Source organism: Leuresthes tenuis, unplaced genomic scaffold, assembly GCF_036924035.1.
Source record: "Leuresthes tenuis unplaced genomic scaffold, fLeuTen1.0.hap1 SCAF_24, whole genome shotgun sequence".
NCBI classification, from domain to species: domain Eukaryota; kingdom Metazoa; phylum Chordata; class Actinopteri; order Atheriniformes; family Atherinopsidae; genus Leuresthes; species Leuresthes tenuis.
In genome coordinates, this window is record NW_027325378.1 from 5783081 (window position 1) to 5803113 (window position 20033).

At 39.4% G+C, this 20033-nt stretch overlaps 1 protein-coding gene across 5 annotated transcripts in view; it reads left to right on the forward strand.

Annotated features, from left to right (window-relative positions):
- LOC140284737 (A-type potassium channel modulatory protein DPP6-like) overlaps positions 1-20033 on the forward strand; it is a 236913-nt gene that overhangs the window by 197802 nt on the left and 19078 nt on the right. For all 5 annotated transcript variants that reach the window (XM_072378720.1, XM_072378722.1, XM_072378721.1 and 2 more), the window contains 5 exons: positions 1697-1791; positions 2272-2346; positions 4964-5016; positions 7120-7201; positions 11871-11991. In XM_072378720.1, coding sequence (XP_072234821.1) covers positions 1697-1791; positions 2272-2346; positions 4964-5016; positions 7120-7201; positions 11871-11991 — 426 coding nt within the window. The remainder of the gene's footprint in view (positions 1-1696; positions 1792-2271; positions 2347-4963; positions 5017-7119; positions 7202-11870; positions 11992-20033) is intronic.

The window sequence follows — 20033 nt, forward strand, 5'->3', positions numbered from 1 at the left end:
AAGTGGTGTGTAGATAATTGCAATTGAGTTTGTTGAAAAACATAGTTAATTTTGGCACTGATGGATCGCAGATAAGCCTGACTTGAAATCCCATTGACATTTAATAAAGGTCATACCTATTTCATGACAAAATATTTGCTTTTAAACCAGATTCGCTTTTTGTAACTTGTACAGAATCCTGCCTTGTGCCCTGTTTATGATATACAATTAAACAGTAAGTGTCACAGCAAAATACCGAAAATAAATCTCTCTGACCACTGGTTTATCTCCATCTTATCTTTTTACTGCAACTTTTCATGCAAAACAGACCATTTCTTTGTGTTCTTTTGACAATTGAAAAAAAGAAAGATTTTCTTTTTGGCTGTCACATATTTTTAGTGCAGAAAAGCGCTGAGCTACTGCTGAGATGCATACAAAACAGAGGGCTTATTTTAAGTGGCCGTGATACACTCTGGCAATAGCCCTGCTGGGCCGAGAAGTGTTTTCGTAAAGTGTTGTTGTGTGCTGGTCTTGTTCTGGCTTCCCATCTTTGAAAACAATGTACATAATGATGCCATCCGCCCCCCTCTCCTGCCTCCTAATTTTTCTGGTTTGTCAACAGAGACACTTGAGAATATTGTTTTCACCAATGTGAAACTGCTTGTGTGAGTTGTCCTATATAGTCATATAAATCTGAGATGTGCAATACTTCCTGCCGGCTGTAAGGGATATAGTTTAGAGTGTAGGAAATAACAACCAAAAAGGTCTTAAAGGTGTTAAGAGTTGTTGGAATTAAACAAACTCTGAATTAATAAACTTGATGACAGAGCTGGCGAAGGAGAAGAGGAATTTGAAACTGTAGAACAACTAATATTGCAACTATGTCCTCTAGTAACAGTTCTGGCATAAGTCTTTTGTGCATTGCAAAGTGATGTGACCTTTAACTACCTTCCCCCAGCCACTGTCCCAATCCACCTGTGGGTCTACTGCTCCATCCTACTTGTGAAAAAAGACTCTTACACTCTTTGACTTGAGTTGTTTACTTAATCCCCGAAATAAGCAATTCATGTTTTTCTTGACCATACTCTCTCTTCTGTTACACCAGAGCCTACCCAGACCTCGCAGCTGGTGGTCCCAGTTATGGCCTCTTATTATCATAAACTGCTTTGTGTGGGCAATCCAGCCACCTGGTTTTGACAGGTTAACTCTACCCTATGTCTGACTATAAATGAAGATCCCAGATACTCCAAATATTTGCATAATGACAACTTTCTCAATCCCTTTGTCCAGTTTGGTATATTTGATTGTTGTTGAAATCACCCAAGACCAATTGGCCATGGAAGACACTAGAAGACAGAATTTAGAAAAATGTATACTCAAGGTTCAGAAATGAGGCCCATGGGGTACAGACCCACTATTTAATGTAGAGGAGCCAGTTGAAGTAGTTCAGGCACCTTAACAGGGTCTACCCCTCTTTTGAGGTTCACCAGGCACAACCAGGTTGGTGGAGGCCCTAGAGTCAATCCAGGACAGGCTTGAGTCATCATATCACCCAATTGTGCTGGACATAGGAGGAGCTGCAGGATGCTTGAGACATGAAATGGATTTAGCAGTTGGAGAATAAATTAACTTAATTATTTCTGTTCTCTGTTTTTTAAATGGTTTGACTAACTTTGCCCTCATCCATCTTCTTTCTGTCTCCCCTCTCTCCTTACAGGTAATGAGCTATTATACCGTAACCACAATGGAGATGTCGTCAAGTTCAACGTTGACACAGATGAGCAAACCATCTTGGTGCATAACAAGAAATTTGTAAGTAATTTGTCATTTTATTCACCTTATTCTATTTCTTATTCTGCTTTTTTTCAACCACGGGACTAAAGGGCTGACTATGAGTGCCCATGAAATAAATTAAAACTGTTCTTTCAGGGTCAGCAAATCAAAGCCCCCAGAGCCCTTTTCATTACAAAACTTAATCAAATAATCCATTATTTCAGTGAAATGTGAACTGCATATGTAAGACTTTGGGCTTGGTTATGTGGGCAAACATCAAGATAGAGATGTAGCAAGAGAGCTGCTATAGTTTGGGTGACGATACACAACATTATGTCTGCCATCAAATCGCCAAGCCGTAGTGCAAAGATTAATGCAACCCCCATTTGCTTCAGGAGCCAAGCAATCCGTCAAAGGCAGGCATTTAAAGACTAGTTTAATGAAAACACCACGCATGGTTAAAGGTCTCATCTTTTTGTCTGTGTATTTTTTTTCCTTATGTCTTTCTCTCATTCACAGGAAATGTACAAAGCCAGCAAGTACGAGGTGTCCCCCGACATGAAGCATGTGCTGCTGGCCTATAACGTTGCTCCGGTGAGCTTCTTATTTGTTTGCTTGTTTTTTGAATTAGCAAACTGACAGCCAAATATGTCAGGCGCTTCAGTATGGGAATGGGGGGGGCTTCCAGTGGAGTGAAGGCGGGGGGGGGGGGGGGGGGGGAGTAATCATGGTGGGTTGTGAAGGCCTGTCGCACACCGCTGCCTGTCAGCGATGGCGGCGGGGGCTAGCACAGCCGAGCAGCACTGTAGCGAGGGAGGCAGAAACACAAACAAACCCCTCGGTGCTGCACAGGCTTGCAGAGACGGAGATTAGATTGACAGTGAGAGCAGGAGGTATTGGCTTGGAATTTATCATTTCTATGCAGTTGTAGAAGAACGTGTCCCATGACTGCATCAGCTCCACCAGCCCCACGATATGCATCAAAGCTTTTCAGCTCCTAATAAAGGTAGATCAGATATATTGAATCATTTGGCTAGATGGTGTTTGTGTTCACTTTATTCTGCCTCACTGAGATGCCGTAAAGAGAATTTGTTCCTGTTGTTAGTCTATGAAGAAAGTCTGCAGATATACAATCTTGTGTTATTGCCTGAGATAAATAGAAAACATTATGACACACTGGAGTGTGTTGCACTGCATGTGTTTGCATTTATTATCAATCCAAAGCTCTATCACTTTGATAGATGACAGTTATTCCTCCTATATTTTCAATGTTGCTGCACACAATCGCACATTCATGAATACTTATTTCTATAACAAATAGTGGAGATCAGATGCATATCATACATTGTGCTTCCATAATGACACTTGCAAATCTTGAATGTAAATGTGTCCCAAGTGGGAAGTGACTTACTACCTTTGTGCACCCCTCATGAATATAGATGCAGAATATAAGAACATGTAAAAGCTATTATTGTTTAGAAATATTACTGCATAACTGCTCATGAATATTTGAGATTTCAAAGATAATAGATGATTGTTGGAGATCATTTCAGGATTTTTTCCGTTCTCGAAATGAAGCTAAATTGAATGTACACAACATCATTATGCACTTGGCTCATGACAGATCTGTTTTCCTTTAAGTTTCTCCTGGAAACATCTCTCATCCCTAGCATCTGTTGTGCAGGAAAGATTTGAGCAGAGCCCTGCATGGAACTTGAAATGTACTGCTACTTCCTGCTCTCAGTGGATTTGCTGTCATTACTGAGAGGGTGGTAATGGTGTTCAAAAAGTTGGTGCAGGACCATATGTACCATCCTGCTTTTTATCACAACAGTCTATAAACATCTGGGAACTGAGGAGGGCAGTTGATGGACCTTGGGGAGAGGAATGTTGTCCCATTCTTGTCTGATATAGGATTCTACCTGCTCAACAGTTCTGGGTCTTCTTTGTTTTATTTTGTGTGTTATGATGCTCCAAATGTTTTCCGTAGATAAAAGGTTTGGACTGCTCACAGACTCGTCAGATGTGCAAGTTGCCATTTCCATAGGTACTAATTCACCCCCATATCATCAGAGATGCAGTTTTTTTATTTTTTTATTATTTAAATGAGTGCTGATAACAAGCTGGATGGTCCCTCTTTAGTGCATGGTTTCCAATTTTTTATATATTTTATATCTTAATTAGTCTGCCCATATGAACAGTTTGCTCTCATCCATTTTGAGTGAGCGTTGGCCCAGAGAAGAAAGTGGCATTGTTGGATATTGTTCACATATGTATACTTTGCAGGATATACTTTGCTGCCTCTCTAAGGTGTTCCTTTTATGCCCCATCATGTTACTGACCTGTTGCAGATTATTTGCATAACAAATAAGCAAATCAGAACATCTAAATTGCGAGTTTGAGTTTAGCTGTACATTGGCTTTAAAGCATGCATACAGAAGTGTGAGAAAATTCAAAATGGTTTAATGGATCAAAATGAGCTCAAATTGCTTTGATCTAACATTTAAATCTCATCCACAATCCCTCATTGGGTGTGGTTGAAAGTGTGCAGCTGTAACCACACCCAACAATGATGTCACTGTCATGGTTTACACACAGGATGATGCTTGTGTCTTAAGAAACCTCATGTAATTTTGATGTAGATGTAATCTAAGGCTGGACATTATGATGGAGTTCTCATTACTCTAACAAAGCGTCTCCAAATGAAACCACATACGCACCTAACAATGAAATTCTGAGCAAATATAATATATTACAAATATTCATGAGTAAATGATGAACCTATGAATGAATCATGAACCTTTATTGCTTTCACATATTTTACTGCAGTAAGATGAGAATATTAAGTGACTGGACGTTTTGGGGAAGTTTTTTAAAATAGAAAATAGACAACAGCATGGTCTGATTCAGCCTCAGGGGCCAGTTCTTACAAATTGTACTGGTATTTTTTAGATTTTATATAAGTGCTTAAATACTTTTAGGATACTTAAGATACTTGTATCCCTTTTTATTTTTATGTTCAAACTATTTATTATCCTCTGTGTTAATCTTGTTTGTGTTTTTGTCATTTTCAAAGAAAAAACAGTTTTCAGACTTTGAATGCATTAGTGATTATACTACATGGAAGAACAACAAATGAATAGTCAACCGAGATTAAAATAAGTTCAGATGGAGTGGTTTTATGTAATTCCTTCCCTGTCTCTGTTTTCAGGTATACCAGCATTTATACACGGCCTTCTACATCATCTGCAGTCTGGAAACTCCGTAAGTGGGCGTCAGAGCTGCCTTGTCCCATTTACACTATGCTTTATCATATTATCCTGTAATATCTCACCTGATCTTTCCTGAAAGAATCCCATTCACACTTTTTGTCGTAACTTCCTCCCACAAAACACCTTGAATGAACTACTGTTTACTTCCAAACCTGCACAAAGGCTACCTCTGAGGAGAATGGGCTATCAAGTATTCTGTGGTCTCAAATCACACTCAGTGACTGAAACATATGCAGATGTTATCCACCTCTGTCACCTCTTCATTAGCTCTGTAACAACAGACATTCAACTATTACTTTGAGCAGACATATTTCTTAAAATAATCAGCCTTTTTGCTATGCTAGTTCCCACAAAGTTTTCTTTTTGAAGCTTTACAGACTTTATTATGTTGAAAATAAATTGCGCTCATTGGACAAATAAAGTAGATCTGATCTGAATGTAGAGGTGTTGGAAGGCCTGGTGAGAATAACAATAATTAGAGAAGCATTCCAGATGTTTTCTCCCAGTGGCTTCCCTGTCTGATCTTAATTTCTTTCCATTAAAAGTAAATTTTGTTGAAACTGTTAATCATAACATGAACTATTGCTCTCAATCTTGACAAATAAGCTAATCAACTGCTTCAACATTTCAGTAAAAAAAGTTTAGGAACCCCTTTGTCAAAATTCCTGTTAACATGAACAGCTGACTGATAAAAGATTAACTGATTTATAAAAGACAGGAAGTTAAAAATGACATTTCTTTCAGATTTCAAACAATATTCCCATTTCATTTCTATCTTTTGCAGTTCAGGAATAATTGAAAAAGAAAAGAGCCTGAAGCAAAAGCTTAGGCATCCCGTGGTACATAGTAGCACCCCCTATGGCGAGTATTATCACTTGCAAACGATTTTTGTAGCAGCTGAAAGTGTTTCATATCTTGTTTGGTGGATTTTCAAACACTCTTTCAGTACAATGCCTTGAGTTCTGTATGATTCTGGGGCTGCCTGGCACTCTCCACTCTTTAAGCTCTGTCCACAGATTTTCAGTGACATTTGATCGATCCAGCTGTGTCCTTAACAGCTGGATAGTAGTAGTTTTCATTCTGCATTTATTTTTTCTCCAAACAGTTCTATTAAACCTTCATAATTCCACAGGGCTATTTTTGAAAATTGAGACAGTTGAGCTTTGTGTGGATGTGGTTGGAGCAGTGCACCATGTCCTTCAGTCAAAAATGGCAATCCTATAAGCTGTTCTCTTCATGGAAAAGCTTTCTTGGTCTCCCAGACTTCAACTTGACCTCCAAGTTGCTATTAACTTTCTTTTTTAATTACATTATGAACTTCTGTGCCCTTTCCCTCTTTGTGGCTCTTGGTACTTTTAATTCAGAGTTCTAGGCAGCTACTTAGAGAACGGTTTTGGGAGTCGTGCTCTTTCCAAAGCTTTGAAATTTGCATCACCTGCCCTCTTCTAAACATGACTGTAAAAACTTATCAGGCTAATTAGCATGTGAAACCATGGCTATTTGTTTTTTAGGTAAAATCTCATGAGGTACTCAAACTTTTGTGTTGTGCTCCATTAATTTTTTTCACTATAAAAATGTTCTAATGTTCTATGTTAGTCCAGCTAGAAATGCTGAGAAGGATGCTTCATATTTAACTTCATGCCTCTCGGAGATCAGTCCATTTCTTCATAGCACTCAATGTGTTTGTGAACTATCTGTTTTATATGCAATACTTAATTACCTGTGACTATCAGGTCACCGTATGACACCCCTGTCCCTACCTCTTGTTAAAATATATTTATGTGCTGCCACCAAGTGGTAATGTGCCAAAAAACCTTGCTGATGACCTCATTCATCCTCAGCTCCAGACAGAGACATAGAGGCAGTGGCACCTCTAATTCAGCAGCCTGCACTGAACAACACTTTTCCCAATAAAGAGAGGTGACACTGTTACACCAAGCTGGTATTTATAGACACACTTAAACCTTTGTTCTCAGATGTTCTACACTTGCTACACTGCTGCTTGCACCGCTGGGAGCAGACAGTCAATGGGTTTGTGTTCAGTTGTCTTCATTTTTCTCCAATTGGGTTTTTCCCCTCTGTCTGTGCACCCCAGGGAGACATGGAACCTGAACCCTCCAGAGGTGCGAAATGCTCAGCTGCAGTATGCTGGCTGGGGGCCCCAGGATCAGCAACTGGTAATATACTGTTTTATTCCTTAGACATCACCAATGAGTCAGACCACATTACTGAAAAAGTGAAAAAAAAGGATTAGCTGGTAATTATTTTTGAAGTTCTAGTTTGTCTAGTAGGACTTTAAATTGGCCACTCAATAAGAGGAGGTGGATTGGATGATGGATGGGAGTCAACAATCCAAATGATGCCCTTTGTTTTTAATCTGGATTTGGCTAGTCTCTCATGGCAGGTGGAACTATGGGCAGGGCTAGCATAGGATATCCCCATTCACTGTATTAGAAAAATCTTTAGTCAATCTTCAGTAGTAAGGCATGATTCACTGAAATTTCTCAGTAACAAATTTCAAGTTAAACACCATTGTTAGTTTCACAAGTAGCAGAGGTCCTTTGCAACTCTTCCGAGATGCATCGTCCTCCGGCTCCATCATTGCACAATCAAACTTGTCAGAGCGTTAATGAGCTTCCGTCTGCAGGTTTGCAGGGCAGTCAGAATGTAAGTGATTACATCCTGCAGCAAAATGCTATTAATTACCTGTAATCTCGTCAGTGGATTAATTAACACAGTTGTTAGATTGATGTAGCCTCAAGTTTTCCACCATCAGTCATGAAGTGGTTGTTGCAGCAGGCGAGGTATGTTAGCATGAAGCAGAGCAGCTGGGTTTCCCCTGAAGGTTCACCTGTCCTCTGTGTAAGAGGTTGAGGTTGGAGGGAGAGATATCCATCAGCTACAACAAGCTAACACAGACTTCGTGCCAATGCTTGTGTTGTCATATGTAGACTTTAATCTATTTAAATCTGCCCACCTGTTATTCTATTCCCAAATCCCTCACACACTTGGTTAAACCTCCTTGTACTCCCCCACTGAGAGTGCTATCATGTATGTCCACGAATAAACACAGCTGTCCAGCAACATGGTGCATTATTTTTCTGACTAAGAAGTCAGTGTAAATTGATAAATACGTGGCATCTTATTTTAATGGAAACTTTTTGTAAAATGCCCATAGATGTTTCTACTGTTCTCTTGTCTGTGGAAAGTAAATCCTCCTTTAATAGAAGAATTGGCGACTAATCTTCAACACAGAGCTGAAACATATTCACTCAACTATGGATACTTACTGTCGGCTCAGGAGGTCTCACTCTGGTATTACATGGGAGAGGCAGGGAGAAGGAAACTGCAAAAATGACCTGAAATCACTTACAATACACTGTTTTCTTTGCTCTGAAAGTGTGTGTAATTTCCTCAGTCACATCACTTTAAGCTTATGCTTGCCAGTTATTGATTAAATTAAGAGTTGCTGTGAATTAAATAGTGCACTTCCCTAAAGGTAGGGGACTCTTACTGCATTCCAGTTGGCTACTCCATGTGTGAAATGTACCGAAAGCTGGTGTAATACATTGTTTGTGTCATTAAATCAGTCAGGCACAGTACTGCTGAACCTCTGTCTGGGAATATATTGCTGCCAAGTGAGAAGTGCAAAATCCCTTTTAATACGTTGTTGAACTGGTAATGATTGCTAATATTGTTTATTGTTAGCTAATCAGATAAGTAAGTACATCCTGCTGGTTTTCTAACAATGCAGTCAACTCTGATGTGGCAACACCTTGAACTCTGACATCTGATTTCTGAGATAAATATACGCTTAAGATCCCAAAAACTGTATGCATTGTTTCTCTTTGAAGGTGCATGCATCATAATGGGTATTGTAGTTTTTCCTGTGCAAAGATTTGGCTTTATACAACTATTCTAGCTTGATGGGGTGGGGGGTATCTGGGCAGAGTTGTTACAGCATGCATTGTGACATCGTGTTTGTGAAGCAGAAATCAAGAAAAAGGAGGGTATGGAATACTGGTTAAAATGGTTAAAATGAGCTCTGCTCTGTTTGCCCTGTGTGTTGCATTTGAACTGATCCCAGATCTGTTGATCAAAGTGTTGTGAGGAAACACCCCTAGCATCTGAGATGAGAGAGCACCACTCAATTTAATTTGTTTAGAGGCCTGATTTTATTTATTCCATGATTGTTCTAATCCTTCATGTTGGCTTGGTTATTAATGACACAAATTCTTGGGATGTGACAAACTCTGAGTGAAGATTTATATCCGCTTTGCTTTGACTGTAACCAAAACTCCAAAGTTGGCAGACTGAAAAATGGCCGCTTCAGATTCACAATCGATGAATGTTTTACATGCTTACAGAAGACCGGAGTCGCTGCTTCAACTTTAACTTCTAAAAAAGTTTGTTGCAGGTCCAAATAAACATGTCACGGCAGCAAAGTTACACAACAAAACAAGCTCATTCAGAGACTGGATCCTCCACCAAGTGTTGTGTTGTGTTAGAAAACAGAGGTGATGCTGATCCTCACCAAAAATACGGTTTGGTAGTTTTTGTGTAATTTTGCCGACAAATAAACATCACATACCTCACAATAACTCAAGCAGCAATAGACCAAGAACTAGAAGATTTTAGCAGGTGAAATTAATGTTTTTGTACATGCAGTTAGATGGCTATGAGGAGAGCATAGTTAATCACATTAATATAACTTCAGTTCCTCATTTGATAGGGCTATCACACTTTTTAAGATGCAATTCTATGAGCCTAATATGAATTTTAACTCCTGTAAATTCTATCTATATCTCCAAAATGAGGGTATCATCATTTGATTGTTATGTGAGCTATTGGTGCTACACAGACATACCTGAAAACTAAGGGGCTTCTGTCTTTAAAACTATCTGTTCAAAAATTTGTCTTCCTCTGCAACAGTTAAGGTATACTGCGTCACAATATTTTCATTTTTCACTTTTTACTCTTCTAAGCTTGTAACTCTGTATCTTGTTTATCTTACATCTGGCATTAACTGGTCTTGTTTTGGTCTATAAACTGTCCACCATGATATCCATGGCTATGTCTCAGGACTGTGTAATTAATCTTTTCTTTTTTGTCAAGATTGATGGTGTCAGAACTCTTCCGTTGAAGGTCCATATTGGTCCTCTGAATAATAGTTTTAATTTCCATGACAACTTTGGTATAAGAAGGGCGATTCCACATGTGATTCAACATCCAAGCCGGGGATCAACAAGTCTATGCCTGTAGCATAGGAGTTGCACACGTGTTTTGCTATCCGCAAATACAAATTTCCTATTTTGGAACTTGTGTGTTGGTTTTTACAAATATATGTGTATTTGTAAATATATCATCGTGACCTAGCATTTGTGGATCACACGTTCATATTTTTCAGACATTTGTTCTGCAAATTCACACAGATCCACAAACAAATAGCTCTTGATTCACAAAACACCATCCAGCAGATGGCACTGTTGTTCACTGATGTAACTATGGCTCGGCTGATGAAGAAAGAACATCGCCGATTAGCAGTAACCATAGTAACGACATGGACGAGTCAGTTGGATGTGATAACATTTATGGATGGTGTTTGTTGCTAGTCTGTAGTTTTAATCATGGTATGAGTTTGGTTTCAGTTGCACTGGGGATGCTCTCTCTTATCCAAACAAACCAGTGTTCAGACTCTCCATTGTGTGCTCCAGATAATCCCAGAGTAGATTTCTAACTTCCCTCAGAGAATGGGGCCAGGTCTTCTCTTTGTGCTTTGGCCTAGATTGGCTTCTATACAGGGACTCCGTCTGCACTGAAGTGACACCAAAGCACAAGGGACCCACCAATTGCGCCTCCTCAAGAGGAACTAATTGTGACAGATTCTGTTACTTTTTCAAAGATGGGAACATTTTAACTGGCTAATTTTTCACCATGTATACTAAATGTCACATTGCTGAGACACAGTATATTGTAAAAGATTGAATTGCTGGAGCTTACTTAGCAGTGCTTTTTATTGTAAGACAGAATAAAAAATCAAAATACACCATTCGTAGATTGCTTCAAAATCAGATTTCCTGCTGTGTAAAATTTCATCATTTAGACACCCCAGAGTGAATATTTGTTGGAGAATCACTCACAATCTGATGGCATGTACTTACTCGAGGCAAAGAGATTCCATAATCCTTGGCATGCTGACCGAACCCTTCTTTTTAATAGCCGGACATTGATTTCTGCATAGCATCAAAGCTGTTACATTTTGAAATTCAAGCCCAAGAGCAGAGCCGCCTTCCCATGTTCACCTTAGGTGCTGATGATCTATTATTCTCTTTAATAAAGGAGTTGACCTTCGGGGGGCGGGGGGAGCATCAAAGCCAGAATCTTATTCCAAGGTTTGAAATCTTAACAGACATTGAAAATACTTTTTTGCCATTTTTTACTTTTGTCAAGAACTCTGGTTTTCCTCCAATGGAAAGATGCTTCAACAAATGTGAACACTGATGTTTTGTATGGCACAAATGAAAAAATACTGTTCTAATGTGTGTTCCTACCTCAAAACACATCTTGTGCGTTGCAGGTCTGGCACCTGCATTTTAATATTTCATAATAATTGCCACCCTGGCATCAGGTTTCCTCTCAGGTCTGTTGAAAATTATAACAATAAAACAACTTATCCTCTATAGAAATTCCATTCCGCCATAAAATCTTTACTATCCAGCAGTGTCCTTTGTGCTGGAAGATATTCATTGCAGGACACTTCAGTAAGATTGGCCTATTGAAAGAATTAGTTTTTCAGATGTTTGTTCTGTTAGTTTGAATGTGTTTTGTCTTTTTGTGGCTTTATAGATCTTCATTTTTGAGAACAACATCTACTATCGCTCTAAGGTGGAGAGCCGCTCCATTCGTCTGGTGTCAACTGGCAAGGAAGGCGTCATCTTCAACGGTCTCACTGATTGGCTGTATGAAGGTAATGCTAACAAACATGGTGACGAGAAATTGTGTGTTTATTTTTAGCTAACCACGTTCTTGTTCCAATGGTCGTTCAAAAAAGCATATTTTCCAAAGTGCAAACTTAAGTTTAAAAAACTCAGACTCAGTTTAAAAAGACTCGGAAATTGTGCATCTGCTAAATTTTTTAAACCAGTGGAAAGAACCATTTTATAGAACATTTTTTAGGCATTTGCCGTATTTTTTGTCTATTGAACGATTATGCAAATCAGGACTTATATTTGACAGATAAAATTTGTAGAAATCTCTAAAAAATCCTTTTATTTCAAGGCCATACTACATACCAAAGTTTCCAGTTTTACTCATATCTACATTCTGGAGGTTTGTGCCGACGGATTTGTATCTTTCATAGGCTGCTTTATTTCATAATGGGAAAAACTTGGTGGAAGTGATTTTTTTTTTCACTAGGTTTGAAAGTATTTTCTTCTTTTTATCATGGGTTTTTATCATGTGTCTCTGAATGGAAACAAAGGAAGAAACATAGCTCAGGTATTTTCTTGGGAAGCAGTTGGATTTTCGTGAGATTTGCAAGATCGTGATCAAGAAGGGGGAGCTTCCCTAACATTCCCTAAATGTTTCTCATAAACACTTCTCTTATGTTTCAATAAAACAAACCCGTTTACAAGTCAGGTTAGCTCTGTTGTGGGTGATCAGGATCATTAACTGCTGCTCTACATAAAGAAAATTAAACAGTCATTCATAGAGCATTTGTAGAGCCTGTTCCAAGGCCAATATCCAATGCTCAATTTCAGTCACTACATCTGGAAAAGGAATTGTCCCAGACATGATTTAATTCAAAACAGCAAACTGTTATTTGCATGCTTTGTTTTTGTAAAGGTTAACCAATCAATCCATGAATTAAATATTGCACTTCAGAGGTGGAGGAAGGTATATGGTGTTAAGTCCTTTGTCTAAACTACGCTAAGCTAATCATTGTTGGCTATAGCATTAGATTTACTGCACTGACTCAAAATATGTACATTTAACCTCTTTCTGTCCCTTTTTCTTCTTCTAATACCCTGATTGGTGGAGGGATGATTTGTTGCAGTATTACTCCAGAGTGACTGTTGCCACAACAAAATATTTGGCATGTAGCACTTAATTTCTTGCAGGTAAATTAAAAATGAATATTATGTTAATTTGCTTCTGCTTTGCACAGCCTGGAAAATGAATAAATGTTCTACATGAGCTATTCTGCATTAAATCAGCAGCTGTGTGTGCGTGTGTGTGTGTGTGTGTGTGTTGTACACTGTCATACAGATATCACAATGCTCTTCAAGCATCAACACCACCAATCAAAGCTCAGCTGCTTGCCGTATAAACCGGGACAGGAGCTGTGTTCACGTTTACCTAATGAATTTATATCTGCTGCGGTGTGTGCACACTCTGCTTCAGTGAAACAGTGTTAGAATAACAGGAGAGAGGGAGACGAGGCGCAGCAGACTCACAGATACACAGACAGAGAAATATTCAGCCTGTACAGAACAAGCTCTTAATCCTGCAGTATCACTGGGAAACATCACGTATCTGTTTGATAATGTCAATTTTGGCCACTTGGGAGATTTCAGAGGCTTAAGATGCTGTGGCACCGAGGTTATCTGATGTCACAGGTGGGACAAGCGCTGCACAGCTGGTCTGTTTTTTTCAGTAAAGTTCACCCACAGCTGCTCTTATCTGTGGATTAATCAGGCTGATATTTGAAATCATGTCCATCCTTTAAGAGCAATTTCCATTGCTAGCCATTTAAACATTAATCAGAAAGTTATTGCTGTGTCTGACCCTGTGACTCATATTTATGGGATGCTGAAGGCCCAATAATTTACACTCATCATTTATTGATGGATAATTCTGTCACTCAAAGGTAAATTGCAACATCAGATTTAAGATGTGGAGATAAAAATGAAAAACAGAACAATTTCATTGTATTTTGTGATAAAAAGGAACTTGTTTTCGCCCCCAACTCGACACACACTACTGCTTGGCCAAGAGCCCGCTGTGACTGTTTACAACACAGAGGGTCCCAAAAACATCCCTTTTGGACATGCAAGGATTCCCAAGGTGGAAAAAATAAAATGTCAGCAAAGTTTTGTGGGATAAAACGTGTTTTGTTGTGTATTTTAATGGCTAGTGAGTGATATGGTGGTCATTTCCTGGTTTAAATCCCTGCTGGGTCCTGTTTGCATGTTCTCCTGTGCATGTATGGGTTCTCTTCAGGTACTCCGGCTTCCTCCCCCCATCCAAAAACATGAATGTTAGGTTAATTGATGATTATAAATTGACTCTAGGAGTAAGTGTGCCTCTCGTCCAGTGACAGCTGGGATGGACTCCAACTAACCCAAAATCTTCGCTTGGATTAAGCGGGTATAGAAAATAGATAAACCACTTACTGTGATATCCCCAATCAGTACTTTTGTTGCTAAGTGAAGTACATCAGTAGTAGTGTAAAGAGAGTCAAAATGAAGATGTAATTGAAAAACAGCAGTTTCAACTGAAACTCTATCCCCCTTCTCATTTAAGACTTCTTCCATGTGAATAAGCCAGGACTATAGGATGAAATTATCCTGTCGCTGTCTAATGGTTTACAGCTGTTATAGTTTTATCTACTAACTGGCCAGGCCTCCAGCATAGGCCTTCCAAAATTAATGGACACGACCAGCAGTTTGGTTTTGAAACTCACGCTTTAGTTTTTATGAATCAGATGTTTATAGCAAACAATGGACTTGACTGGAAACAGTGAAAACTACTCATTAGCTTATCAATCACAAATAGCCCTCTTTTATGTCTGTTGTATTCTACATGTGACCCTAATTCACAAAATCCTTTTTTTTTATGTCATACAGTATATGACCTTAACTGTTTTCCATTTTTTGAAAGTGGGGTTCATGGGTTCAGTGGTTCAGCCACTGAACTCGCGCAGTGACAAATTTCAATAATATTGTGCTTCTAGCTTTTAGCATTAATTTCTGTCAGGCTCTTTCCTGCTACAGCGTGATGATGCCCACTTGCATACAAAGAAATTTGTAGTTTAGTGCATCAGAAGAGCTGTCCTGCTCAGAGCTCTGACTTCAACAGCATCCAACATATTTGTGCTGCAGGAGTCTGCAGCACAGGTTCCAAAATCTGGTGTAAAGCCTGAAACCAGAGGAGTGGAAGCAGTGATAAGAGCCGAGTAATGCCCATGGTTACTGAATGATATGTCTAACAATCACTTGTGGGTACCCACAAGCCAAAATGCCTCCCAAGCAGCTAATGTTGATGATAGAATTTTATCAGGGTTTACTTTTTTTAAAGTCTTTTTTATTACTATTGAAGATAAATCCCTTCTCAAAAACTGTATCTGTAAGCCTGTAAATAGATTTGGCTTTGGCTCAGTGGTGATGCAAGCATCTGCAGGGAAGCTTAGAAGCCGTGCCAGGTTGTGTAATGTTTACAATCACCAGTGAGACTGCAAGGCACAACATTTCCATGCTAATGACTAAGGCTCTCCTCTGGCCAAGGTCAAGCTGAGGCACGGTCTGCTGCTAAGGAGAAATGAGGTCTTTAAGCTCAGCCCGTCACTGTGTGGAAGATTGGATGCTGAGGGGTGAAAGGTTTGCAAATAATCTCCCAGGCTTGAATATCGTCTTAATTTGTCAATTTTTGTGTTTGTTTAAAGTGGCAGGAGAAGACAGAGAAGGCAGAAAAGAGGAAAATTAGAAGCAAAATTAGACGGCAAAAGTGGAGACACAGCTAACAGTCCTGTTGGCTGTGTGTAACCGTCTAAAACGCCTCAAGTGTTCTGTCATCTGTCAGCTGTCTGATTATTGAGGCAGTACTGATACTGACAGAGTCTGCAGTGTGATGCGGCTGTTGAGGGAACAGCTGTGCCAAGATAAAAACCCAGCCTTGCTTTGATTTAAGTCGCTCTTGCTGCATAGATGTTTGGCTAGATGACTGTATCAAGAGTCTTGTTTGTGGGGTTGTTTCTGTTTATCACTCTGTTTGTGTCAGAGCCTCCAGGGCACAAAGTAACCTCAAAATCAACACTGAAAAGGGAAATTAATAAAAAGGAGTGAAACTGTTTGTCTCAGTTTGGTGTGTAAACAAGCTGAAACTGATATGAGACACAGACTTTAATATTTTTGAAGACCGAGAGCTGTGTTGTATGTAGTTTGCCTTACCATATCAGGTTGGTATTTTTTAATCTTCTTGGCACTTTAGAGTTGTGGTGATGAGTAACTGTCGTCTTACTCAGCTGGTCCTTACCAGGTCTTAAAATTATGGACAATACAATGTCAGGTGAACAACAACACATGACATAGCACACCATGTGATATTTATTAAATACAAATTCAGCCAAAATTTAGAGACAATGTGTGTAAAATTAACAGCTTGTAGAACCACCTTTAGCAGCAGTAAGTTGAAGTAATGGTTTTCTGTGTGACGTTATCATTCTCTCACATGGTGGTGGAGGAATCTTGGCCCACTCTTCTTTCCAACGTTGCTTCAGTTCATTGAGGTTTACAGTATTGGTTTATGCACAGCTCTCTTAAGGTCCCACCACAGCATTTCAATCATATTGAGGTCTGGACTTTGACTGAACCATTGCAACACCTTGATTCTTTTCTTTTTCACGCATTCTGTTGTAGATTTGCTGATATGTTTGGGATCATTGTCCTGTTGATTAACCAGTTTCAGCCCAGCTTTAGCTGTGGGACAGATGGCCTCACATTTGACTCTAGAATACTTTGGTATCCAGAGGAGTTCATGGTGGACTCAATGACTGCAAGGTGCCCAGGTCCTGTGGCTGCAGAACAAGCCCAGATCATCAGCCCTCCACCACCGTGCTTGACAGCTGGTATGAGGTGTTTGTGCTGATATGCTGTGTTTGGTTTCCTCCAAACGTGCTGCTGTGCATTATGACCAAACATCTCCACTTTGGTCTGGTCTGTCCAAAGGACATTGTTCCAGAAGTCTCTTTTCTTAGAGAGAAGGGGCTTTCTCCTGCAGCCCTTCCAAACAAGCCATACTTGTTCAGTCTTTTTCTAATTGTGCTGTCATGAACTTTAACATTTAACATGCTAACTGAGGCCTCTAGAGCTTGAGATGTAGCTCCTGATAGTTTGGACTCCAAATAGTTTGGAAATGGCCTGTTAACCCTTCCCAGATTGTTGGGCAGCAACAACTGCTTCTCTAAGATCATTGCTGATGTCTTTTCTCCTTGGCATCGTGTTAACACACACCTCAATGCTCCAGACCAGCAAACTGACAAAACTTCTGCTTTAATAGCGGTGCTCACACTTACTGATGATCAGTTAACCAAGTGTATTTGGTTAGCAGCACCTAGCTGCTACTTACCCTCTTATTTTCTTTGGAAGCACTCCTACTCCCACTTCCTACTTTTGGTTCGTCTCACACAATACATCATACAATTAATGTTATACACTAAGACAAGATCTCAGTAATACATGGGGTGGAAATTTACAAGTCCCCTCAAGAGGTATATGTATATTGTAGTTTAACCAGTTTTACCAGCTTCCACATTAAAGAGAACATGTCAATGCTTCAGTCAGTGTAAACCATTAATAAATAATAAACATAAATAAATAAACATAATAAACAGCCCAGACATTAGTGGAGATGAGTTTGCAGACTGAGAAAAAGGATGAGGTGGAGAAAGGGAGCAGGAGCTAAGTTTGCTAAGATGTGTCGAAAGGCAGAATTACAAGAACAGGCATGAATTTAAAGAATGGGCTCAACATGTTATTGGCTCACAGAATGTAAGCATGAAGGTTATTGGACCAGAGTGGGGAGAAAATTAAGAGTTAAAATAGATTCTACGTTTTGCACAGTTCTAGAGTTTTAAAACTCTTTTTCAATAGATATGTGAGCTTTGACCCAGAACAGCCTTGGTGGCAACACATTTTAACCAGTTGTACAAGATTTTCATTATTGCATATTTTTGCTGTTCAAATGGTGATCAAATTTCAGACTTAAAGGCTATTTTAGAGTCTTTTTATTACTGTGAAACATCTAAATGTGTCAGATTTGGCACATATAGAATATAGGTGTTAGATAACTGCTCTAAAGATAAATATACTTATGTTGAGCAATAGAATCTGCACACTGGCCATGGATTGTTGTCTGTTTTGTTTTTTACAGGTGTAGCAGCTGGTTGTCTGGTTTTTGTTTCTATTTTTGTTCTCTTTCCTCTTCTTCTTTCCTTGTCCCCCGGTCCGGTTCAGTTCTATTACATGTCATATATTGTAAACAGAAATAAATAAATGGGCATCAAGGAGAGTTTTACATTTATAAAACTTCCCTTGGCAAAGCAAATCTGTTTGGCATCAAAGGTATTCAGACTACAATTCTGCTGCCATAATGCTGAACAGGACAAGGGGAAAAAAAAAAAAAAAAAAAAAAAAGAATCTGCACACTCAACCAAAAAAAAAAAAAAAATTGAGGGAGGTGCTGTTTCAGGTTAAATATCTGATCACATCCCCTTGTTCAGTTTTCGTCTGTTGCTTTCATGATACATTCTTGAAAACAAAATTGTGTTTTTTTGCCTGCGTCACTGATGGATACTCTTCTTTAGACTGCACAAGAAACTGCAAATGAGGATCTGTAGATCTCACCTTTCTCAGTCATGTGCTTCTCTGTTCACACTTAATTAGCATTTGTACTGCATACTCAGTTTAAGCATTGACAACTTCATTGTATTTATAGTAACAGCTGTTTCTCTGGCATATGCTTTTGAAGTCATGTGGGCTAAAAATATGGTGTCATGCCATCTAATCAGTTTGTCTTTTTGCTGTTATGTTTCAAAAGCAATCAATAAAATCTTTATCCAGGACAGGCTGAGTTTTGACTGATCTGATTGGCGGCAGGTGGCTTAAGAATGGACTGCAAAAAAACAAGCACACAATATTGTTAGCCTTAAAACAATAGAAGTAATGGCCTGAATGTGCTGTACAACTGCTTCATTGTATGGTTTTAACATGAGTCACCGCTGCCCTCTGTTGGAAGCATATATTCATAGTTTGTAAAGCGACAGTCCACTTTTTGTCAAAGTACATTTTAAGTGCTAACACACCAATACATGACAAATGTGTCCAGGGGGAGACACTTTTTTTGTTCAGTTAGAGGTAAAAAATCACCTGAACGTCACCTGGAATGTTTGATTTTCTTTATCTCATCGGCGCAGTCTGCCCAAGTCTGTCACCTTGCACTCATTATTTCCCACTGGCCACTTGACTCAGGGTATCTCATGCATTAATAATGTGCTCCACTCAGTGAATAATGTAGTCTGCACAGGAAGACGGAGAGCACGTAGAGGGGAGATGCGTTCACCTTGGTGATCGTCACAATGAAAGGAAATGAGGCGCCGATCTCTTTACTTAAGAGAAAAAATGCAAGTTAGCTAATTAAAAGTGTTTCATATAAGCCTTCTTTTCGTCCTATTGCTCTCAATCCCTTTTGTCCTCCAGCTCTCTTTTTTGCTGTCAAAAACTAATCTGGACACTTTTAGAAAGCTAAGTACTTTCTCCTTAACTAGCCAAGGTGACTGGGCAATTCCAGCTGGTCTGACAGCCCGCTGGTTCCACTCCACCTGCCGTTGGGGAAGTCGTCCGGCAGCAGTGGAGCCGGCCATGCGGGAAAAGCTTATTTTCTTTCTTCTTCTTCATTTGAAAATGCAGTTTAATGCTGCTCTGTTCTCCATCAGACAGTGAGATACAATCATACGCTACAGATCTCTGCCTACAGGGTGCATTAGGTCCCAGCCATATTTCTTCACGTCACCTCCATCAGAACGGCTGGTGTTTCAATTAACTGAACAGTGTCCAGCTGTGGAAACACTGGAGGGAACAGACACCACCACTTTTACAGATCTGCACAGAAAGAGTAAATGTACGTCTTCAGTGAGGGCATTTTATAAATGACCATGCATATCCAGTACTTGGTGGTTGATGTCTCTTAATTGGCTAAAGCTGGCACCCAGTCCAGCAGATAAACAGCATTAAT